Source organism: Balearica regulorum, chromosome Z (assembly GCF_011004875.1).
Source record: "Balearica regulorum gibbericeps isolate bBalReg1 chromosome Z, bBalReg1.pri, whole genome shotgun sequence".
NCBI lineage: Eukaryota > Metazoa > Chordata > Aves > Gruiformes > Gruidae > Balearica > Balearica regulorum.
The window spans coordinates 29,551,437-29,577,064 of record NC_046220.1 but is presented as its reverse complement, the minus strand read 5'-3'; the positions used below and the strand labels follow the sequence as shown (position 1 = coordinate 29,577,064).

The window sequence follows — 25,628 nt, the reverse complement described above, 5'->3', positions numbered from 1 at the left end:
CATTGTTCCCCAGCATAGCCATATCCATGACTGATGGCACCTTTCCTCCTCTCAGGTAAGGGATTAGCACAGACAACAAACAGACCCCTCTCCAGTATAGGGCATCCAGTGCAGGTTGATGGGAGCTCCACTCAAGTGGAGTCTAACTTCTTTTCCCCTAGCATTCCCTGAGAAAAACAGATGATGAAACAGCCTGGATGTTACAGGCAACACCACTCTGGCCTGCCAGTGTCTCAGCCATTCACTTCTGTTCAAATGCAGCATCTCCAGCCACTGCTCCTCTGGGGAACACTCTGTCAAGCATAAAGTACCTCCTACACCTGATCCAAGCAACAACACTTGGTTACAGGCTTGGTAAGGCAGCACAGGCCTGCTTCTGTGACAGGCCACATGTTATTGCAGCAGCTACAGACTGACACTAGGGGAAAATTAAGAACTCAAAGCAGCGGAAAACACCATACTTAAAACACACTTGGACAGTCTAGCCCTTGCAAAGGAACAATGGGGATTTATACCGCTGTTCCAAAAGAGAACAGAGTCCTTTCAGCTGTTAGACAGTCAGATGTAAATGAGCACATGGGGTTGCAGCTTTATGAGGAACCCCAATCACAGTAATTTTATCTTGCATTGTTTTTTCTTTTCTCTTTGCCTCCAATCCTTCCTCATCCATTTCTTGCTGGAATGTGGTTATCCAGGCAGTATAGGCAATGCCAGTACCTTCTTGGCAGGTTCCTTTTTCTCTCTCTGGTCCACCTACTTCTCAAGATCCTTAGAAATCAGCATGTTCTTAGCTATCTCTACTTGTTTTCATGAAGGCATGCATGCACGAGAGCAGCCAGGCCAGGATCTCACTCCATGCATAGTCCAGGATGTATATGACAGTATGTCAGATATTAAGATCACAGAGAACTTTCTTCATACATCTGAATTTACTCTGGGACATCCAACCCCCAAACAAGATAAGGCAAAGATGCAATGCTGTTCGTGTGGCTTTGGGTGCACATCTACCCAAGCTGACTCACACCGCACAGCATACCAGGAACTAGATTCCCGGGATTTTCTCTGAACCTCTGGCATGGACTTCCTGAAGACAGGACAGACACTTATGAATATCAGCACAGGCCAGCAGATAAAGTTTGGCTGTCAGGAGATGACAGCTTCTCATAAACATGCATTTGTTCTCAGCACATTTTGCCTTAGTCTCAGGTCAAGGCTTTCCTTGAAAAGCCTTTTTCCAAACCTTGGCATAAAGGTTGCTTTCTTTCAATTAGCTTAATCACAAATCTGGGAAGACAACATTTTTTGGAGACACTATCAGCACAAAAAAAAAGTCAAGCCTGATTAAACCAAATTCTAGCCACAGACAGCATGGAATCAGATAGACCATTCAATAGTTGGAGGCCATCAACATCAAGGCTTTTTTTTTTTTAAATTAAACATTTTTTTTACATTAAACAGCTGAGAACCAACAGCATCACAATTGTGAGTCCACAGAGCTTTCAGGGAGAAAGAATAAGTTTTGAATGAACATATTAATTATTTCGGGCATTTGTATTCAGGTGTAAGCTAGCTTCTCAAATTGAAACAATAGGGTCTTATTTCCTATGGACATTTGCTTTTGCCTAATCTTCTGCTAATTCAAGGAGCATGCAGCGCACACAAAAACTTTAGGCTTCTATTTCAAACTAGCACTTACACCTGGTGTCCAGAGTTGATTAAGAGTTAGGGTACACCTGTAAACAAGGAATAACTGACAAAAAGCTGTTTTGTTTTCTGTGCATCCTAAAGTGCATTCTGGTAGGGTATGCAGATTGCCCCTCTCTGGGATTAACCCATGTTAAACACTGTCAGAAAGACTTCACTAGGTTAGTTAAGCTAAATGGATAGCCACATAACTTCCTTTTGGTCATCAGACAGCACAGCTAATAAACAAACATAACAAAGTAGTAAACATTTTGAGGCCAATCAAACTGCAGTCCAAGAGTCTTCTTTAGAAGTAGTAGATATATAATAGAACTCACCCGGGAAATATAAACTGAATCTTTAAAAATGCTCCAAGAAGATGCCTGTCCTGGTTTCAGCTGAGATAGACTTAATTTTTCTTTCTAGTAGCCAGTATAGTGCTGCAGTTTTGATTTATTATGGGAATAATGTTGATAACACACTGATGGTTTTAGTTGTTGCTAAGTAGTTGTTGTGTCTACACTAAGTCAAGGACTTTTCAGCTTCCCATGCCTTGCCGGGTGCACAGGAAACTGGGAGAGCACAGCCAGGACAGCTGACCCAGACTGGCCAAAGGGATAGTCCCTAACATATAACATCAAGCTCTTCTCAGTATATAACCGGGGAAGCTAGCCAGGAGACAGATTTGCTGCTCGGAAACAGACTGGACATCAGATTATTTTCCTTTCACATGCAGTGAGCAATTGCATTTGTGCATCACTTGTATTATTGCTATTATTATTTTTTTATTATTATTATTCTCTTTGTTATCCTATTAAGTTGTTTTTATCTCAATCTATTTTTTTGCCACTATCCTCCCAATCCCCTTGTAGGGGAAGGAGTGAGCAAGTAGCTGCATGGTACTCAATTATTAGCTGGGGTTATATCACGACAATGGCTTTGGATTTTCATTTGTCAAGCAAAACACATCTGTGATAAAATAAACAAACATAAAACCACATGCTTGAATATAGTTGAATATAACCCGAGCTCATCGAGTTTTATGGGAAGACTTTCTCTTTTTCTACCAGCATTAGGACAAGAAGACTGGGAACCAAATACCCAAATCTCAAAACACTGAACATCCTGAGGAAGATATCAAGCATCCTCTACTGAGTCAATCAAATGCATATTCAGAACACTGGCTATATCATTATACCCAATTAAACCCTAGTTTCCAAAGTCTCTTAGCATATTTGAGAGCTCCTCATGTTTGCTTTATAATAACATATGGAGCAGATATAACAGCTTATCAGCTGCACCAAACACCAATTTGGCAAAAGGGTGTTTGCAATTGCAAAGGTATGCAAATTTCCTGTCCCTTCCTTTAGCTAAACCATCCAATACTGTCCACTAAACCATCCCATTCACTATGGCTAATTTGGAAAAGGAGATAGAATAAGCTCCTGTCCTAAACATAGGAAGAAAGGAATCAAGGCACTGTAAACTTCATAGTTAAAGTTACAAATGCCCATCACTGCTGTATAAAGAACAAGAACTTATTGGGACTAATATGTTTTTCTGAGAAATTACTCAACCGGAATGAATATATTTACACCAATGAGAAATAAAAGCTCCCAGCCCCTCTATAAGATACTGAAAACTTCGAAGCAATATATTCTACCTTGTCATTTCCTGTGTCTCTCTTCAGAGATGCTATTTAAGAAAAGAAAAATAGGAACACTTGCATGAAAAAAGGATCTTTGCATCCAACAGTCTCATCTTCCCCCACTGATTAATCTTTCCTGAGGGCTCAAAACAGGAGCTGCCAATAGAAAAGGAAAGCATACAATCAACTTAACTAAGCACAAGAATGACTTTCATCTCATAATGAGAAAAAGAGGACCTGCTGTACAAATCCAAGAGATGCACAACTTATCTACACAAAGATGTGTGTTGACTGAGTCAAATCATCATAAATTAAAAACATATGGCCCCATGTCCCATAAAAGTTTATGGACTGCACAGCAACAAGAAGGAAATGGATGCAGATAATGCAAGGAAAATACATGGACAATACAGTCACATAATGCCAGGACAATGGGTTCAAACAGTCCAAACTCCTACAACAACACTACCATTACCTCTCTATATGACCAAAAAGGAAGGACACTACCAAGAAGAGCAGTTAAAGGCTCACAGGCATCCTAAAGTGTCTCATTTTGACCACTGGTACAAAAAAAACCATCAGGGAAGCGAGGAAGGAAGGAAGCAAGCTACACATGTAGCTGCAGCCCTCCTCCAACAGAGGGAAGACTGAGAAGTCTGAATCTGATTGAGGAAAAAAGGCCAAAAGCAAATTCATCAACTGCTTTTAAGTGAACTAACACAATGTCATGTTTTAGCCATCCCGACTATGTACACAGATGACAGCCTTGACACTGCCAAGCTGAACAACTACACACTCCAACTCACATTTTCGTCCTCCCACATGACAGTACAAACCATCTATATTCAATAGTAAGGCCGAGAGCAGTATTTTTAGATATCAAGGCATGTGCAGGCATATTAAAACCCTCCATGGCATTTATCGTTGACTACCTAAGCATCTTCAGAAACATGGTTTTGTATGCCAAAGGACATTTGTTCTTCCTAGCAGCTGTAATATCCATGTAACTGCCATGCACTTAAAGCTCACATGTGCAATTGTCTTTTCTTACCAGTCATTATTCTCTGGGCTTCATATGGTTCCATATAGCCAGTGTTGTCCCCTTTTCCCGTTCTGTTCAACTCACTTTTGGCATCAAATGGATCTGAGTAGTCATCAGCTATCAATACCTGAAAGACAGGAAAGTAACTCTTACTGGAATCTCCAGTCAGATGTGCAAATTAGAAGGCAGTAACACCTTACCAGCAAAACAACCACCAACGGAGTTTCATACAGCTGCATCCTATGCCATCTTCAAAGTACAGTCTGAGGTCAGAGGACAAATACACAATTGCCACAAATCAGCTACTATATAGTGCTGAAATAGGAGTGTGCTCCAGAAACCTCATAAAGGCAGTCTCTATGTCAACAGATTTCCAACTAGCACAAGATATGGAATGATTGGAATAGACAAATTAGAAAGAACCAATCAGTCAGCACATTCATTCAGTGCAATTCTTATCAGACAAGTTTGCTATTATTAAGCAAAAAATGTACACTTTCACTTGCACTTACTTGACCCCCTCTGCTTTTTAGGTTTATCAGCTAAAACTGAAAATATTGCTAAAAAAGTTTCAAATACAGACTCAAAGGCTATTCTTTTCACTATATTAATAAGAAGCTTTGTAAATTTAGTTCTCCATTGAAAAGGAACAAGACACAAAACAAGCTGCTGCTTTAAACTTAGTTTCTTGAACCCATCTGTGCCGATCTGTTTCTCAAAGGAACATTATACTTACCTGCATTTTGTGAACTAGGACAAAAGGCAGCAAAAAGAAATTATCAAAAGAACAAGGTTTCTTCCTCGGTTAGGAGACCAGAAAAACTTGAAGGTTAGAAAATCTCACCCTTTACCCTACATTACTGTAGCCAAAAAGAAAGGCCTGTAACGAAGGCCTGCTTATATTATACATAATAAGAAAATGTAGACAAGAAGAAAGGCCTGTAATGAAGGCCTACTTGTATTATATGTAATAAGAAACTATTCATTATTACTTTAGGTAGAAGGCTAACGATTCTTAGAACGAGCACCTGCTATACATCATGAGAAAAAGGAGGAGCTACAAGACACTTCAAGGTCCTTATGTACATACTTTGCAGAAAGGGAGGACATTAATTGCCTCCAGCAACATCCTTATCTTTCTGAGATGTATAGCAAACAATTACCAACACCGAAATACTGAGAAACTAGGGGAAAGGTAATTTGGGCCAGGGTCCCCACGACCACCGACCCATAAGCCCCCTACCCAAATTATACCACCTACTCAAAAGATAGAGGCGGAGAAAGGAACTGAGCATGTGTTCTAGTTTGCATACTAGGCGAAGAAATATGAACCAATTATTGTAACGGGGAGTGTACCACTTTGTAATCTTTGTAACATTTGTGTACAAATATGACAAGAGAACCAGCATTAGGTGTGCCTGATTAGAGGAACTATCATCCTGACACCCAGCGCTGCAATAAAAGTAAATGCCTGCTTCTTAATGCTAAATTGGTGTTAAGGAGTTTTCTTTCATTCCCGAATTTCGGTGACATTACCACGCTCCCCTGACCCCTGCAAAATCATTGTATGCTGTGTAAGTCCCGTTGGTTATATAGGCTTTTTATTCAGCTGATTAAAGTACAAGGAATCATTTCTCCGTGTTACTGAAGGGGTAGAGTTAATCTTGGTTTCTAGAAGCTGACAAGGGGACCAGGGCAAAGAAAAAAAATCCTCATACAATTACTACAGATGTAATATAGGACAGGCAAGAGAGCCTGAAGCAGAGAAAGCAGAGACAGGTATCACCATCAGACTCCTCATAGAATCATAAAATAATTCAGGTGAGCAACTGCCCCTGGAGATCACCCTGACCATCCCCTCACTCAAAGGTGGGCAAGCCTAAAGAGTTTCTTCCCTGAAGGCCTACTCTCTTTAAGAGGGATTTTTTTAACCAAGACTCTTTCACTAGTTACTTTACATCTTTAAGACCAGAACCAGTAAGACTGACAGCAGACTGCTATTCCAATGGCTTCAGTCTATTCGACAAAGAACCAGGAATACTTTGCCAACTATGAGACTGAAGTTATATCTACTTCTGTCTTCTGCTGCCAGCATACCCCACCAGACAAAGCAAAACACAGGAGACCAAAGCATTTCCAGATCAAACACCTGCACAAATGCCATAAAGTAAATGAACACTGTATTACAAAAGGCAGAGATCTCTCAAGATTAGGGAGGAAAACATCTAACACACTTCAGAGTCTCTACTGAGGCCCTACAACACTGACACACTGCAATTTTATACTTATTTTGCTTCCCAAGAAACCCCAAACCCCCAGACAAAACAAAAACCAGCCAATCAAAAAAATCCCCACCACATTCCGCAGTGTAAGGTCCCAACCCTGGACTACAGATCACTTGCAAGCACATTCCAAATAAGGGGCATTTTAGAAGATGTATTTGTCATCACTGAACACACAGATGTGAGCATCAGAGCAAGACTTAGCTATAGTCACAGGTTATCAGCTGGGATACCAAAGTATCTGGGACTGATGTTTTAATTATAAATTAATTGTGTTTTCCTCCATTCAAATTTTGAAGTGATTGCAAGTTTCTATTTGACCAGAAACCACCAGACTGACATGGAAAATAGAGGGAGGAAAAAATAATTCTTTCTCTCAGTGTCCAAAATTACTGCCTCATTATTGCAAAAAACAGTTAATCGAAAGGAAAAAAAAGTCCCCTCCCCCATGTCTGGCAACATATGCCCAAGCAGAAAATCAAGTGACAGCAGCTGCACACACTTAAGGCAAAGACTACAATGTGTATCATGCAGCAGTAATTTCTCCTAGTCACAAGGACAAGCTTATCTCCAAAAAGTGCTGCAGTTGAAATGCCATCCATTTAACCTTCTGATGCAATTCTGTGAAGAGCTGCTGGATGGTAGCATGGGCTCTGCACTGCTCTCCTATTACAAATGTAGATAAGTAACACTTGCCAATCCTTAGCACAACTGTACTAAAACATGAAACAGAAAGCAGTCTAACACAGTTATTTGATATTTATCCTTCTCCATTTGCCAAAAACATATCAGGAAGAAAGTTATACATATACAATACTGTCAAGATAAAAATCAAGACTGATTTGCTTTAAGCACAATGGTAACATATCTTACTGTACCAAACATGAACACAAGGACTAAAGCAACTAACTTGCTTTTCAGAAGAGGTCTAACAAAGCAAAAGCTGCTTTCTAACAAGGAAATTAAAAAAAAAAAAGTAAGGAGGCCCAAATTCACAGTATTTCATTATTGTATTTATTACTGTTATTATATTTTATCATCTGTAAATCTGTACCAGATCAGATTGAAGCTGGAAATATATCCACTACAGTAATCCCTGGATTGAAAACTTCCCCTAGCTTGGACACTGGGTGTAAACTCCTCCCCTTCAGATGAATAATAGTGTCACAAGCACTGTGAGATTCTATACAGCTCACCATAACTATGTTTTCAATCAGGTCACCTATCAAATTTGTCAGATTGGGCAAAATGGCTCCCCCAAATGATCATCCTCCCGAAAACTCCCCACCAAACCTAAAACCCAAACAATCCTTCCCCCCCACACCCTGAGACAAATCCCAAATCCATTTTCCAGCACTCAGGTAGGCAGAAGAGCAGTCTGCTTCACCTTCCTGGAGCTGTATATCTGCATTTCCTTACTAAAAGTAGCTTTACAGCTCTGAGCCGTCAGAGGGCTAGCCAGGTGACTGTTACTTGTCTCCATATATATTAAAATTTACTAACTCTCAGCCTAGATGTAGCAGTTGCTGCAGCCTTCTGGTGTATCTGCCACTCCTCCCAGTTTTGTATTGCCAGCAAACTTGCTGAAGGCACACTGTCCCGTCATCCAGGTCACTGACAAATAGATTGAATAAGACTGGACCCAATACTGACTCCTGGGGGCACACCACTAGCTCCAGCTAGACTGTGCCACTTGTCACAACCCTTCAAGCTCTGCCATTCAGCCAGTTCTCAACCCACCTCACTGTCCTCTCATCTAACCTGCAATTCCTAAGCTTGCCTATGTGGATGTTATGAGAGATGGTGTCAAAAGCCTTACTGAAGTCAAGGCAATCTCCGGAAAACATCTGTTGCTCTCCCCTCATCCACTCAGCCAGTCATGCCATCATAGAAGGCTATCAGATTGATCAGGCATGACCTCCCCCAGTGAATCCATGCTGACTGCCTCCGATAACCACCTTTTCCTCCACATGCTTACTCATGACCCCCAGAATGAGCTGTTCCATCACCTTTCCAGGGATGGCGGATGAGGCTGACTTGCCTGTAGTTTCCTGGGTCCTCCTTCCTGCCCTTTTTGAAGGCCAGAGTGACATTGGCTTTCCTCCAGTCCTCACATATCTCTCCTGTTCCCCATGATCTTTCAAAGATGATGGAGAGTGGCATAGCAGATCTATCACCTGCAGATCATGATCTTAATCATCTCCATGCCATGTGGAAAAGATCCAATGTGAAAGCACCATGCTGTCACCTCTCCCCCACGGGCATGTAGGAACAGGCCTTTCTATGTGATAATCAAAGTGCCTCTATGTTCACCAGGGCTCATCAGTGTTCCAGACAGGGATATTTATCCCAACAACCTTTCAGCCACTGCCCAGCTAACTGGTTTCAGTCATTTGTTTTTCTGTAGTCCAAAAGCCAAGGCCAGCACAGAAGAGCCCAGATTATGGCCTACATGCAGCACCCTTCCCACATCTTAAGTGTACTTCCAAGGGAAATGGCTAAATTTGTTCAACTGACCTCCAAATTTATGTTTCATATTAGTGAATGACAAACACAGGGCAGAAAGAAGAAGAGAATGGATGCCATCCATCATTTACTAACATACCCCTCCCAGAAGTCCCAACTACTCAGGCTACCCAGGATCTGATGCTGTACCTGCCACATCTGCCTTAGACACAATCAGAGGAGTGGCAACATGCTGAGGTTTTGTAACTGCAGGCTAGAGAGGGCATTCACACACAGGGAACACTTTGAAGTTGGACACAGTTAACTTGCCTCTCCTCTTTGCCAAATCCAGCCACCTTTCATGTGGTCCTACCTGTCAAAATTAATCAATCACAGCTACCAGGGAACCTCCAGAAGGCCTCAGGCAACCATTCAGATTCCAAATTCATTTCTCAATTTGCTGTATTTGTCAGGGCTATTAAAAACTTGTGGCTTATCTCTTAACAGAATGTAAGATTATCAGAGTAGACTGTGAGCTCCTACAACCACTGATTCCTGTTCTATACATCCTATGCCATCCTATGGCACCCCATACACATATGACATTATTTTTTATCATGTACATCTAGTAATAGTAACTTGAGGCATGAGTAACTTGCAAAAGAAACTCCAAAACATAAAGCACATTGATCAAAAGTAAAGGAAACTTGTATTTGAGTTTCTGCGATCAGAGAGAACAAGGATTTAGGGAACACTCACAGGAGTTCTCCCTAGCAGGATGTCTGTTAAAACTCAAAGGCAAAAGAAAAGGAGTATGGCTCAGTTACCAGACAAATTGACAAATTCAAAACCACACCTGTAGCTAAAAAGTCAGTTATCAGATACAAGATCAAAAAACCCCAACAACAACAACCCCCCCACCCCCTCCCAAATTAAATACAAGCTGAGATTCTGGTTTACCCCTTTAATACATATTAACTATCCAATATATATCAACTAAGGTGCAAGGTTCACTGTTGATGTTGTCTTTGTTCTTCCACAGTCTTAAGAAATACCATTTAATACCTACATATATTATTATACTAAATACAAGTTTAAATGAGTATTTGCATATGCAAAAGTATGATTTGCATATGTAGCCACAGGAAGAAAACGAAGAACATACCTAATTGCATAATTTTGCAGATATCTCTTTCTGACTAAAAAACATGTTTTAAAGGGAACAAACGAAAAAGAAACCAATGAGATGGATAACCTCTCTTTGAACTGAAAGAAAATACAAAACATCTATCCTTGAAACAGCACCTTCAGCACGGAACTGTTTGTTGTTTGACTGATTTAGTGGCTGTCGTGATTAACGACACACAGTTCTGGAAAAATCCAAGATGAATTATGGTAAATGACATGAAGCAAAAAAATAAAAGACATCTCCTGCCAGTCATACCGTTAGAAGACTTAATACAGGAGACTTTTTTTGGGAGGGAGATTTATTATTAAATATTATATTATTAATAGGTACTTAAATTTAAAAAAGGCAGACCACGTAGTCTTCTCTTGGCTTTTGTGACTGGCAAGTCCACCAGTATTACAGACAAAAAACATGTGACTGTCAGCAGAGATACAGAAGACAAGAGCACTTGGAAACTGTAAGTTTATGTTAAGAAAACATATTTAACACAATGTAATGAAAATTCCTCATCCTCTCTGAGAATTTATAGTCACAAAAGGCCAGTCACTAGCTACAGTAGAATTCACTCTACATTAAGTGGGTTTTTGTTTTGTTTTCATTTTTTTACAACAACCATGTGAAAGTTTTGACAAATACCAAATATCTCTCCTTGTCCCCAAGCGATCTCCAGGTCTCACATCCTAAACATGGCCTAGGCAGATGTTTCCTTGAATATAGTATTTTCATTTAATGCTCAGACCACTACACATCAGAGAGGTATCTGATGATGAAGCCTGGACAGAACTCAGCCTGCATACAGGAGGACTATGAAGTTTGGTCTGGATTTTGTTTCCAAATTAATAAAGACTTGCACTCATGTTGTCTTCCATGAAGCACTCTATTCAAGAGCGTGTTCAGTAATTCTCCCCACAGCCTCAGTATTGTCTTTTTTTCAAAATAAAGTTCACAGCCTTAGAAAACCTGCAAATACAGTGATCTGTACACAGTTGAATTCCCAAAATGGTCAGCACAAGGATCAGGAAGAGTAAAAGAATGATTTTTAATATCTTGCTAATGAGTCAGAAATTTAGGTCATGATTCTAGAGGACTACGCTGTAGATGAACCTGTGTATAGAGCCTTTCCTTCTACTCCTAAATTTGAGTGTTGAAAAGACCTGCATCAGCTCTGTCCATGAAAGAAATCACAGGCCTCATTCATAGCTTTGATTTCTGGAGAGGGACACATTCCTTGTCTAAAATGTAACTGAGCCCAAGCACAAATTGGGCTCCTTAATTGCTGCTACAGATGTGGACTGGTAGTGAGGTGTTGGGAAAAAAAAAAAAGCTAATATTTAATAACAAGGTTTGAAGAGCTACTCCCCCATACACAAGGCTTAGTATTCAGAGAAAATGAATTGCTCTTCGCAGTTTCTAAAAGTCCATACATTCACAGTGACAGGACCCATTTGCTAACAAACTGACATGTAAACAACAGTTCTTGCCTTCTTGCCTCCCCATTTCTCTCCTCTATACCCTTGATTCCCCAGGCAGTAATTGCAGTTCCCCACTATCCCATGTGTTCCTGCTTCACAGAGGGCAATGTAGGCCACACAGATGCTGCTACTGGAAGTTTAAAAAACAGTTCTACCTGCTTTCCCCTCAGTAAGGAAAACTTGGCCCTTCCTTGGCCCATCCACTCAACAATTTTAAATTTGAAAATACACCTTCCAGCATCTGCCAATATATCCATGAGTTATGGAAGGACAGACAGACAGAGCAGTTAATACGCATTGTTCCCTTCAGAAAATCAGGTTAAAAAAAGTTCAACAACAAAAAAAAATTGTATCCCATGCACTGCCATTAGCAGAATAAGTTTTGTACACTTCATGCACAATGCACAACTAGTCCAAAACCACACCTTATGTCTGTTTCCTTGTCAATGGAGACTGTTTTACAGCAACATTTACAGCAACAATGACATATCCAGGGAGATCTGTACCAATGTTACTTTTCTACTTATCATCAGAATCCACCATATGCTGTTTCAGCTGTCAAGGTTCATACTACTTCCTCCACTTCAACACAGGGCCCAGCATACTGTTAGTCAAAACACAATCATGCTGACACAGAGCAGCAAAGGAACGAGAAGTCAAGCTATATTCTTTGCCATGGGGCAGTGCTCTGCATGAATGTCTGAGAATCAGACACCATAACCAACTGCTGGTAGGCAAGGACACGTACAAAGATATTTAGAGACACAAATATCTCTCCTATACCAAACAGTGTCAGTGAGCTTAGGGAGCAAAGGAGCTTGTAAAAAAAAATATATATATATAAAAAATACGCATTTCTTCAGTGATCCAAGCAAATATGTTGGCAAACTGGCCACCATAAGATCAGACTGCAAACCAGATGTTTACTAGCAAACTTGATGGTTAAAAAGAGAAACACAGATTCACCTTTTTCCTTTCTAGATCCTTTCTCCTCATTAATCAGGCTAAAATTCATTTGCATAAGTTCCAATACATGTTCTTACTGCCTGATTTCTCATTTAGAGTTAAAATGCCCTTTAAATCATAATAATATGCATAATCTTATTCTGTCTGTAGAAGGTTTCACTTCCACATATACATTACATTTGACTAATCCTAATGTCAACAGTTTGCTTGCTTTGCCTTAAGTTGGATATGTAAAAAAGAGTAGTACAGACCTCTTGCCTTATCTGAGCAGTTTTGAAGGAAAGGCTGCAGAAAATATCTGTGCTATCAAGCAATAGTAAGAAAGCTGGATTTATGGTGGCCAACTGTTGAAACAAAACTGTGTAGCTTTAGCTATGCTTAGTTCTCAGTACTTTCATGTTCATGTGCAGACTTAACTAACCCAGCTCCTGCACACACTCATGTGAAAATTCAGAGGACAATCTATAGAAGCAAGCATAACTCATTCCCTGTTGCTGATCAGCACCAGTATTCAGCCCTGCTTTAGTGTCCTCACAATACCATTCTCTCCCATTGACTCACCCAGCCATGCCCAACTGTATACACGTGCACTTGATCTGAACAAAGCCCTATTAATTCGTTCATGCTTTTGCAGAAGGTATGCTTGTAGGCTTTAGAGACTATTGTCAGACCAATTCCACATTCACTTATGCACAGATTCACCTTGCACTACTGTTCTTACAGGAATGCTCTGTATTAACATAGGTCTGCCAGTAACACTCAGACTACAAGGCAGTTTTTGATCACAGTTGTTACACTAAGACTTAGGTTCCATGAGATCTCTGAAGACAATTAAATTGCTTTTCTGCTCAAAGCAGGGGTATTATGCAAGCTAGACCAGGTTGTTCAGGTTCTTGCCCGCACAAGTTTTGAAAGTCTCCAAAGAGAAAAGGTCCACAACTTGTTTCTCAGCAATATGCATGTTATGTATATAAAATAACACATAATAATGATAAATATATGTTATATATTTATCATGTATTTGTATGTACATACATATAATGTAGATTTCAGAACTTTACAAATCATTTCAACATATGTAACAAGAAAACCTAAATACCTAAATAAAACTGGTAGACTACAGTAACTGTTTAAGATCAGATAGAAGTTGTGTAGACCAGAGAGACAGAAGATGCATAGACCAGAGGATGTGATTAAGTAGGCATTTAGATCCCAATCACAGATATTACGGTTCCCATGAAGACAGAAGACATGCAAATACTGCACTGATGGACTGCTCTGGACCTAGCTCAATAATTTAGAAAAATCCTTCCATAGGCAATATGTGGTATCCACCATGTAGTTTTCACTTATATTTACAGTCAGAACCTGTAAGGCAATAAATCTGCTGTTAGCATTTTGACTCTTTCCACCTGCCTTCTTCTGCCATCCATGCAAACTCCAACACCGCATTCATATTTAGGTAGAGGTTTTGTTTTTTTTTTTCTTTCACTATCCAGTTTAGCCTTATCCAACATTTAGCCACATGCACATAGTTACTACCTTTTGAGGTTAAACAATATACCTCCTCCTTATCTCCCACAGTTATTAGCTTTATCAGTCTGAAGACTTTAATTAGAATTGCTAGCTGAACACAAAAGCACAATGACAAAAGAAAGTTTAATCATAGGGACATAGCTCACTTCTACTATTAATATTATTTATCCTTCTAATACTTTTGGTAAGCTAGTGCTTGTTTACAGATGCAAATTTAACTTTTGCAAGGAATGCTCCAGGGTCTTCATATGTGACATAGTAATCTACAGATATTGCAAAAGCAATTGCTGTAGAATTGCATCTGCAGCATGCAGCTTTCTCTTCTGTCTCCATCTCTATGAAGTTGTCAGCTGCTGGAACCATGTCAAAGTTATCACTACTGAATCAGCAAAGACACGTAAAAGCAATGGATCACTTCCCTCTCTCCTACAGCTCTCTTTTTTCAGTATATAACCTCATAGCAATCAACAGATAGAGAGATTAAGTGGTGAACTTATGCAGAAGCAGTAAGAGGTAAACCAACTGCAAAACACACAAGGCAAGCTTGTAATGGGCACGCCAGTGCTAGGACCTGGAAGGTTACTGCATACAGTGATATCCTTCCAGGAGCATCCCTGCAGCCCACTTAACCTCTTAAAGATAAAACACCAAGCTGTTGAACAACAGTAAGGTCAGATGGCTTCTCTTTCTGCACCAAAAAGCTGAGGGGAGGAGAGAAAGAGGTACACCCTTCTGCTGGCTCAGAGAGCCCTAGCTGTGTAGCTCCACCCTATCATCCTGTAAAGAAAAACAGCCAGGATCTTGCTGTTCTGCCCAGAGGCCTGCACACAGCTGGCCACTTCTGAAGTCAGAGTGTTTCAGTCTCACCTCCAGCTGCCATTGCAAACTGTTTGTGCCCCCTTCCACCTTCTCTTCAGCAACAGGAGTATGTTGACTCCTCCAACATACTAAATGCTCTAACTTCAGAGTGGTAGGACCCCCTCTGTGCAGGCTTTCCAGCTGCAAGAGAGTAGCTGTTCTATGATACTGTACTACAGCTGGAAGACCAGTACAACACCCTGGATAGATCAAGCCAGCAACAGATGTCTATTACCACAAGGCTTCTCTAGACTTAGTGCCAAAGAGTGACCAATCACAGCACCCCCCATTATTTTCCTAATAACACAATGGTGGTGGAAAACTCTGTATGATTAGTTTGATCCCACACATAGCTCAGGACTCACTGAGTTGTATTATCCTGAGTGGAAAGTCACTCCAGAACTCCCCACTCTCCAGTCTGGCGTTCAGCTTTGCTGAAGCCTGTCACATTGAGCAAACAGTCATTATAGCCCAACACTCAGTCCACACTGGGCAATTCTAAGACAAACCATCACTCCCTGATGAGGCAGGGTCCCTATGTCACAGCTCAGGACTTCAAGTGAAATTCGCACTCAACATCTCCTCCTCCCTGCATGCCACAATTCAGCATCTGTTCCCCCATGCCAGATCAACAGTTAAAATGACTTCAGTATTTAGCAGACACAAATACCATGAAGCACCCTCAGAGGTACGGTGACAGCAAGCTCAACTCAACAGCACCCATGTTCCCTTCAATACCTTCCATCATCCTTGAACGCCAGCTGGAAATGTGTCGGCAACACCTGTGCAGTTCAGTGAACCTGAATCATTTCAATACACATAGCATCACAATCATGTACAGGCCAAATCAACTATCCATTGATTCACAGAGTGTAGCGTCACACATAACAGTTGGTAACTGCACCCCACAGCCAAAGACCTCTCTAAGAATCCCACTGAAACTTTCCCTGTGTGAGCTTCATAACAAGAGCGTGGGGGGTGGGGAAGTGCAGGCATTTGTTTGCAGCATTAGGGACACTTGTTCTTTCCAAAACAGAAGGCAACAACTGTTCTAGGCAGTTCTCAACCTTCCTGTTATAATTCTGGAACATCTGGCAGTTTTCAGTTTCTCCTAGATTGCAGACTTCCAATCCTTATCTCTGAGTCATTTGTCTAATCCTCGCAGTAGAAAAATTGCTCCCAGGATTTACCAAATCATCCAGCTCACCTTCTTCATTGCTGCTGCAATCTCAGTAACTTTGCACTGCCTTTACCAAAGACACATGTCTGTCAGCCACAGCAGAGCTTCTCAAATGAATTTCAGGTTTAAAACTGCCTGCAGTAGCCTTTCATTTTTCAATATCCCCTACAGATCTCTGGTAAGGCAATCATGTCAATCACTGTGGCTAACCAGCTTATTTCTTTAATGTAGACATGTCAGGGTATGGGAGACAAGAGAGGAGCACTGGAAATGGAGGCAAAGGAATGTCTCTCTAATTTGAAACAGAGAGAAATTAGTCACAAATCACAAAAGCCACAGCAAGCTGGACCAACGCTTTCTCATTGACTGGCAGGATGTTCTCCCAATTTAATACTAACCAAGCATTTACTCCTTTCTATACCCACCACAGACTTACACAGAAGACGTGAAATCTAACAAGTATGAAATTTGGCATGAAATTTAACAAGTCCAAATGCCAGATTGTGCACCTGACACTGAATAATACCAGGCACGAGTATAAATTGGGAGAGGAATGGCTCGAGAGCCACCCTACAGAAAGAGATCTGGGGGTGCTGGTCAACAGCAGTTCGATATGAGTCAGCAGTGTGCCCTGGCAGCCAAGAGGGCAAACCGCATCCTGGAGGCCATCAAACATAGCATAACCAGCAAGTCAAAAAAGGGAATTATCCCACTGTATTTAACCATAGTATGGCCTCACCTTGAATACTGCCTATGGTTCTGGGCCTCACAATTTAATAAGGATGTTCAGGTACTCTAATATGTCCAGAGGAGGGCAAAAGAGATGGCGGAAGGGCTGGAAGGAATACCCTATAAGGAACAGGTGAGGACTTTGAAGAAAAGAAAGCTGAGGGGTGGCCTCATTGCTTTCTACAGCTTCCTGACAAGTGAAGAGGGAGATGCTCAGCTCTTCTCCCCAGGATCCAGTAGCAGGACATGCGGGAACGGTTCAAAGCTGCATCAGGGGAGGTTCAGACTTGACATTAGGAGCCATTTGTTTACCAAGAAGGTGATCAAACACTGGAACAGGCTTCCTAGAGAGACAGCTGATGCCCCATGCCTGTCAGTGTTTAGAGGCATTTGGACAATGCCCTGAACAATGTGCTTTAGCTTTTGGTCAGCTGAAGTGGTCAGACAATTGGACTTGATCATTTTTAAGACGCTTCCAACTGAACTATCTTACTTTAAGACAGGCCAGGAATCTGTTTTATTGGAACAGTATTGGTTGAAACTAGGAAAGAAAGGTTGTATCTGAAATGTAGCACTTTCTTTAATGAAAGACACTGCCCTAAAACTTCACTTGCAGAGAATCTATTGGATATAACATCTCCCATAATTTTCTCTGCAGTCCCACTTTACTGAGCTACAATCAAACAATCTTTATAAGGTCCCTATGCAGAAACTACCCACAGAATATGTAGCACAGCTGTAGGCTGTTTGAATCTTATTCAGACTTTACATACTGATCTTTAAAACTACATTTGGGACACTTCTGACTTCTCTTTGAAGATTTAAGACTATCTTTTGTTGCTTTGGGTTTTATGTTTTTTTTTAAACCTTGCAAGATTAAAATAGATCTTTATACATCTCAGAAAAGCAGAGATCTGAATTCTCCAAGGGTAGTCTGTTCACACACAGTCCTCCTGTAGGTCCCTTCAGGAACTTTTAGTCCACAGTCATAAAGAAATACTATGTTAGAAATTGTAAGTGGCTGAAGTCCCCCAGTGGTCACTATCACTCTCACACATAAAGTATGTGAAATGCTTTGAAATCCTTTGGGAATATAGCCACTGATAATCCAATATCTATTATTTTTGCAAAGCTCCATGGAGACAACACAAGAATTCAAGCATTACAGTTTCACATCAACATATATAATTCAGCTACAGAAACAAAGCAGCTCTGCAAGTTTTTTTCATCCAGACCAAATATACTGTGGGGTTTTTTTAGAGTCAAATATTAACAATTAAGTTTTAAAGCTGACCTTCCATCCCTCCAATGGAAAATGTCCCAAGTACTTCCAGTCCACTGCAGCCATGAGTAGTTCTGTTAGTTTTTCAGCTAGAACTGAAATCTATGGTCAGGAAGTCCAAATAACTGGCCTGGTAGATAAGGGCAGAGCAGTGGATATTGTCTACCTGGACTTCAGTAAGGCCTTTGACACTGTTTCCCATAAGATCCTCATGTACAAACTGTTGATGTATAGGCTGGATGAGGTGGATTGAAATCTGTCTGAAGAGTGAGGTCTAGAGGGTGGTGACCAGTGGCACAAAGTCTAGTTGGAGTCCAGTGACTAGTGGTGTACCCCAGGGAAAGACGAACACAAACATTGGCACTTTTAGAAAGAAAAGTGTGTCCCTTCTGAGCTTTTGCCTAGAATTTTTAACCTCATTCCTAATATCCTGTATTACTCACCCTCTCAGTCCAAAAGGAATGAGCACTCTCTACCATGCAATGAGCCCAGAAATTAAGGGTAGTGTGGATCTCTTGGATTTGGAAAGACAGCCCAGTACGGAAACATATTTGATGTCTTTCCTGTGAAGCAAGAGAGGGTATGTATGAAAGAGTGGTGCAAGCATGTGTTCTTGCTCACTAGGGGCCAATTGAGTGTGGTTTATAGATATTAGATAGACAGATAGCATGGAAAGGGGTTGAAATAGGACAAAAGGTCCACTACCTTGCCCTTATGGGCATTTGTACTGCAGTATTAGCCTTCTTCAGAATAAGACCATGTGGGACGTGTTCAGTTACAGTCTTCCAGTAAATAGTTCAATAAGCATGTCTTAGTTCAGAAGGGGCAAGTCAATCTTCTCACTGGAATCCAGTAACTGAGGTACTTTCTTTCAACAGTTTATATCTGCTTACTGCAAGGGTATACATGATATACTCTTCCAGAAGACTACCACTTCCTCCCTCAATCTCCATGTGTCCAACTGCTTCATACTCCTTCCTGATAGCCCTTCTTTGCTTGTATCTCTTTGTGTCCAAGAGTCTGAAAATGTGGATGGCTCCCAGAGCTAAGATCGTCCTAAGCTGTGCAATACACTGCAGATGCCAGGCATACTTGTAACTGAATAGCCTACTACATCATTTCAAACAGCCCTAAAGTCACTGAGACTCCACAAACTCAGGTAATGACTGAATATCTTCCCATTCATAAGACTGTGATAATCCCTTAATCATAAGACTGACATGTGGAAAAATGCATTTCTAACTGCACTATAGCAACATGAGATACATAGAAAAATTGCAGCTTGCTGCCTTTATGTGTGGCCTTGCCCAAGCCATTCATGCAGGTTCACAAGACCAGTGGCCACTGGTATCTTTTTCCCAAGACCTTGATTCAAAGGCAGAGCCATATGCCAATGGGAACCACATGCAGAGAGGGAGACTGTTTCAGAGTAGAATGAACCGTAAAGAGCAGCAGCCTGACACCCTCCTGCAATGGATTAATCATGGGAATAAGACATGGAGTTACATTTGTAGTTTAGGATCTCTAGAAATTATATACTTTGACTTAAATCAAACCCCAACACTGCTTAGACATCTTTCAAGTGTTTACTCAGTGCACCTCAAAATACCAGCTGCAAGATTCTGTTAAATACACCTGACTTGTTCTCACCTGCAAGATCAAATAAAACTTAGACCTTCCATATACAGAAATAAGACAATCATCTTCTCAATGTTTACTAAAAGGTTTTCATTATATACATACATTAATAATGTTCCATGGAGCCTGAGTACCTTTATGCAAGATCTTAAAAATTCAAAAGCATTTCCATAGTCTATTGCAATGTCAGAAAGGTACTTGTTTCTTACATAATGGGGGGGAAGCTTTCAAGACAAACAGGTTTAGCCCTCATGCTTAACTAGCATTAAGATCTCTGCAGCACACACTTCTGAGGTGGATCCTATGGAAACAAAGTTTGGGGTTTGGTGGGTTTCCCTCCTCCCATCTTTCTTTTTCTTCTTATACAAGTGTAGAATTCACATATAGACATTGTTTTCAGACCTTTGGAAATCAAGTCAGCAACTGTACTGCCATGAACAGTTTCCTGCCTGATTGCTGCTGCCACACAACATTCACATGCTTTTGCACTGGATCAGTTCTGCCTATGCAGAGCTATTTTGTTCATCATCAGATACGTTCTGTCCTGTGGAAATGGACCTTACAACCTGCAGTGTCTTCTGCAAACTGTTGCACAGTTCTGCCTCTACTGCACAGAGAGAGTGCAAAATGCTCCTTGTAAGGAAATAATTGTCTTTTAAAGGACAAGTACACTACAATCCCAGCTTTTAAATACTAAGAGCTTCCTGCAATGGAGTAGGATACTGTTGCTCTTTGAATAGTGTTCCAGCTTCTTCAGCTGCAAAGTCAGGGAGCGAAATGTCTAGGTTCAAAAACACGCAATAGGTGAAAAAATACACAAAGTATCCTTTCATACAGACTCTTTACCCTCAACTACTGCTACTTTCATGAATTTACACACACTGCACAAAGCCAGACAGAGGAAAGTCACTCAGGAAGACTTCAACTCATTCTTTTAGATCCCCAGTTCACCAAGTGGTTTGTCTATTGATTTGATGTTAACCCAAGTCTCACATTTATTCTTACACAAATACAGTAACCACCAGATTGTTCTGGCATATAGCCACATGTTGTTCTGGCTTGCATATGCTCATTCGTCTGCTATAGGACAGCTAAGCAGTTAACATCTCCCAGGCCAGCACTAAAGATGTAAGACAACAATTTCCTGTCCTCGATACTGGAGGAATTGAGCTGCTTCTGCCGTGAATTCTAACATAGCCTGCTCTACCTTGTTTGAAGATAAGCACCACTGTTAAAGTCCCAAAATCTCCCTGATTGTACTACCTGAAAAAATAAATTAAAAAAAAAAAAATTAAAAAAAAATCCACCCATCCATTTCAATTCAAAGACATCTGGCAATGGTGACTCTCCCTTGGGCATCTGTTATTAAGATTAGTCACCTCACTATTAAAGATGCATGGCAATTCAGAGTTGTCTGCTTCAACTTTAGTCAATACCTCTACCTCCACACATCAAAGCTTCCTGAACCCCAGATATATTACATCTCTGTGGTTACTTTTACAACCTATGCCTGGAATCTTGCCAAACAGAACCATGCCTGCCACTGCTTTTAATCTCCATCTCTTTGACTCCCTGAACTATTTTCTTCTGGGAATTTTGACTAACCGGTCTGCCATTATTCATACTTAGCCATTTGTCCTTTATAAGTAGTCACACCAAACAAGCACCTTCCTGAATCTTCTTCCCATTCTAGTAACTCTTTCAAGTTTAACACACAACTGAGCTCTTCAGCCAACTCTTCACTGATGACCAGTCACAAAAGTTATAAAATTACTCACTGAATTTGTTGAAAACCATACTTCTCAATTAACACATAAAGGAAAATAGCACTCTATCCTTGTATGTGAAAAACACAGAGGTGCTGGAACGGAACACAAACATTTAGTGAACACTATTGGATTGTTAAACACTAACTGATTGCTGTGATGACAGACTTATACGGCAACTAGATCTTTCTTCATTCCTAAGGTACTTACTAACTTAAGCTATGCTACTCACAATTTTGGTTTTAACGTTTCTATCAACTTTGATGTTACTAACATTTCTACCAACTCTTCCGAATGTCAGACCTCTAGGTTTTTTTGATACCATCTTTACTGTCCCCTCTACTATATCCTTCTTACAGAAGCTTATTTCCACTTGCTTTATTTGTCACTGAACTAGACACACTCTGTTAACTAAATTCCTCATTTTTTTATCCTCACTGAACAACAGGTATAGGAGAGAAGCAGTTCTCTGCTGCCCACTCTGACCACTGCTTACCAGGTTCACCTGCCAGGCTTTACATTTCAGGGCTGTGAAGTAAGAGAGATTTCACTTCCATTACTGGGACGAAAGAACACATTTGAACAAATTCTGCTGTGGGTGGGGGCAAGCACACTAACCTTTTGAGGTGTAGGGATGATTTGATTTCTCAGACATGTTAAGATTTATGACTTGTCACATATAGTTCTCTCTCAGAAACAGAGATAATGTGACTATGACATGCATATTCTGTATCTTTTTTTAAAAAATAAATATAGGCTATTTATTCAAAACAAGTTTTAGAACCTGCAACAAGGGCTTAGGAGCAGCACACAGATTTATAACCACACAAGGTAGCAGGTTACCTAGCAACAGATGTAGTTTCTGCTTCGCAAATTGCTTCACTAGGGTCTAAAATTGAAAGATAATTTAAAAAAAAATCATCATGCCCTATTTAAAAAAAAAAAAAAAGAAATTGCACTTGGAAGTATTTTGCCTCAGGCAGTTATTTTCTCTGAAGTATGACAGTTGCTGAAAGTATTTGCCTCACAGCAGATACATGGTATCAACACAGGGCATTGAAAAAAAGACTGACTATACTGCAACTGTAATGCTAACTTTATTCATTCACGTCCATAAAAGCAGTTATTTCCATTCAGGAACTACACCTAAAATGACAGGCAACTTAATAAATTCTAGACTTTTAATCTTGTATCATCACCATCCCAAGCTGATTTATTTGGAATTCCACCTCGACAGGATATAATTTATCAAGTTGTCATGGAAAATGTGTCACCACTCAATGTAATTATGTTAGATATTTAAACATGTACACACAGATCATTTAAATAGATAACATTCAGCACATACTTAAAATTCCTGTGATGTGACTATTACAATGAAGTTGTAAATGCCAATTTACAAAATGGAGAAATATTAATTTCCAATATATGAAAAAAATCAACTATATTCACAAAACCAACAGAGGTGGAGGGATATGTGCTGTGGTTACAAAATAATTAACACTACTTCGCTCTACAAAGCTTCCCAGCTGTAACCCAAGCCCCTGAGCCCAGCACTTTCTAGCGCTGTCTATAGCATTTTGTTAATATTTGTAAAGAATGATCAGTGAAAGATAGGAACACATTTACAACTGAGCAAGTAAAGAGTTTGCTTGAGGTACCTGCCAGTTGGAAACAGTCATCATGGAAGTTGTGGTGCTGTTGTAACACAGGACTTTGAACTACTACACCTTTGACACTTAACTAGGAGGCAGAGAAATTATTACTGCACACATGACAAACTGCCTACAGGCAGTCTGCCTCGGGATGGTATCAGATTTTTTAAAACTTATTTTACATTTTTTACATATGACCACTCCATATCATGCACGATGGGTCTGAAGCCACAATTTTGAGTAACAAGCACAGGGCTTCACAAGTGACTCTAGGGCTCCCCAAGCACCCCCTCAAAGACACATCCTGTTCTGCAAGAGCATGCCAACCCAGGACCCTTAGTACCAGTGATCAGGTTGGCAGCGCACTGTGCCTCAGAGCAGGATTAAGCACACCTGCAAACCTGCCTCATCAGAAGGGAGGTGAGTTTGAAAGACGACGCCTACCACTTCATTGTGCCAGCCTTGCACATGCCCTGCCTGCTCTGAGATATTAAAAAGGGCCAGGCAACCCAATGAAGCGTAGTGGAGAGCAGTGGCTGCTCCAGCTGCATTCAGACAGGAGCTAGTCCCCTCACCAAGACTCCTTCTAGGGGCTGACATAGCCCCAGTCCTACTACTTAGTCTACAAGGGAGGGAACAGGAGCACAACACTTACTTTATCTTTCATGGCAGAGGGAACAGAGGTCACCAGCTGCTTGGACCTCTTGCTGAGCTTCTTGTCTACACCATCACTGCTGCTGCCACTGCCACTCTCGACCTTGATAAGCCGGTGCTTGGGGGAGATGTATTTCACATCGGGTGGCGTTGCTGGGCATCGCTCGCTGTGGCTGCGAAAGAGGTGGGGGGAACTGGCTGCGCAGGTGATGGGGGGCACAGCACAGCACGATGAGGAGGAGAAAGCCTTTGGGGCCCCCTCGCCCAGGTCCTCGGGTGCGGAGTAGTCCGGGCGGCACATTGCACGCAACTTGCGCAGGGACGAGCCGGGCCCGCTGTAAGGGTCCTCGAAGTCAAGGTCTTTCTGGGCGCGGTAGGCGCGGAGCAGGTCACCGGTGTCGTCACGCAGGCGGCGGTGTGGAAAGCCGGGCGAGGTGTGGTGGTGAAGGTGCGGTGGCCCGTCGGGGCGGGGAGCACTGCTGGCTCCGTTGCGTTTCTCTCGGTAGTCGGGCCGCGGAGGCTGTGGGGGACTCTTGGTCTTGTTATTGCCCAGGCTGAAGTATTTATTCAGCCATTTGGCCATCGTCTCTCCCGGCCGCGGCCTCTCAGCACCGCGCGCTGCCCCTGGTGCACAGCGCGCCAGCCTCGCTAACCGCCGCCAGCCGCATGGAGAAGCGGGGCAGTGGGGCGCACACGCCGCTCTTCCGCTGCCAACGACTGCAAGGGCCCCGCTTAGGCCCCCGACTTCCCAGCGGGACGCAACCGTTCGCGGCCCGAGCCAGGCACTCACTGTACCTCCGCGTTCTCCCCTGCGGCTCCGAGGCTCTCGCGAGCACAGCCCCAACTCCCCCACCCCTGCACCACGGCCTCACCTGACCTCAGCGCGCACTGGGGGGGTGGAGGACGCATCTGCATGCAGGCCTCGCCGCCAGGGCCCACCCACCGCCGGGGCGGGGCTGGGCCAGGTGCCGGCGGGCGGTGGCTATGCGATGCTCTCCGCTTTGGCCGTGGGGCGGGAAAGAGGCTGGTTGAGCGCTTCCCTGCAGGGGGCTGCTCTGGGGCTCATCATTCCTCGTAAGCCTTGAGAAAGACAGGACGTGCAGCGTCATCATCTTTAGCAGCAGCAGTAGTAGTAAGCGTCCCTGGGGAGTGGGGAAGTGTCGGTACCGCCTTTTCCTGCGCTCCACGGCAGAAAGATCGCGGCGGGGGTGTGTTAGACCCTGTCGGGCCGGTGCTGTGGCGGTGGGACCCTCCGACCCTTCCGCTCTGTGTCCGTGAAAGAGCAGGGAAGCCCTCTCCGTGAGGAGACGTGGGTGTCTGGTCTTGCCTAGCTGGCCTGAGGTTCAGGATCCTCTGTCTGTTCTCTAGCCTGTTGTCTGCAGGCATCAGGACACCTGCAGCCAGAGTGATATGATTTCAGTCACTCTCTACACAGTTTGAGCTCTGAATTTTCTAGTGCTGTTACCTGTGTGCCCCTTTTCCCCTCAGCGGCGTAAGGGGTCTTAGACCAGGGCTAGCTGGCTCCTATCAAAGGGCACTAAGCCCTCTTGTTGGCTAGGCCTGATGCTAAGTAAACAAGGTATTGTGTATTTTGTTGGTAGGG

At 42.0% G+C, this 25,628-nt stretch overlaps 1 protein-coding gene across 7 annotated transcripts in view; it reads right to left on the bottom strand.

Annotated features, from left to right (window-relative positions):
• SHB (SH2 domain containing adaptor protein B) overlaps nt 1-25,019 on the bottom strand; it is a 98,524-nt gene extending 73,505 nt beyond the window's left edge. For 2 of the 7 annotated variants that reach the window (XR_012832924.1, XM_075739296.1), the window contains exons 1-2: nt 24,027-25,017; nt 4,383-4,500 (exon numbers count right to left, since the gene is read on the bottom strand). Coding sequence is in view for 5 of the 7 variants with exons in the window: in XM_075739296.1 (XP_075595411.1) it covers nt 4,383-4,500; nt 24,027-24,608 (700 nt within the window). In the remaining 2 variants the exon portion in view is untranslated. Of the gene's footprint in view, nt 1-4,382; nt 4,501-24,026 lie in introns of all 7 variants that reach the window. The other 5 variants (XR_012832925.1, XM_075739298.1, XM_075739294.1 and 2 more) reach the window with 3 other exon arrangements.
• Between the last annotated feature and the right edge of the window lie 609 nt (nt 25,020-25,628).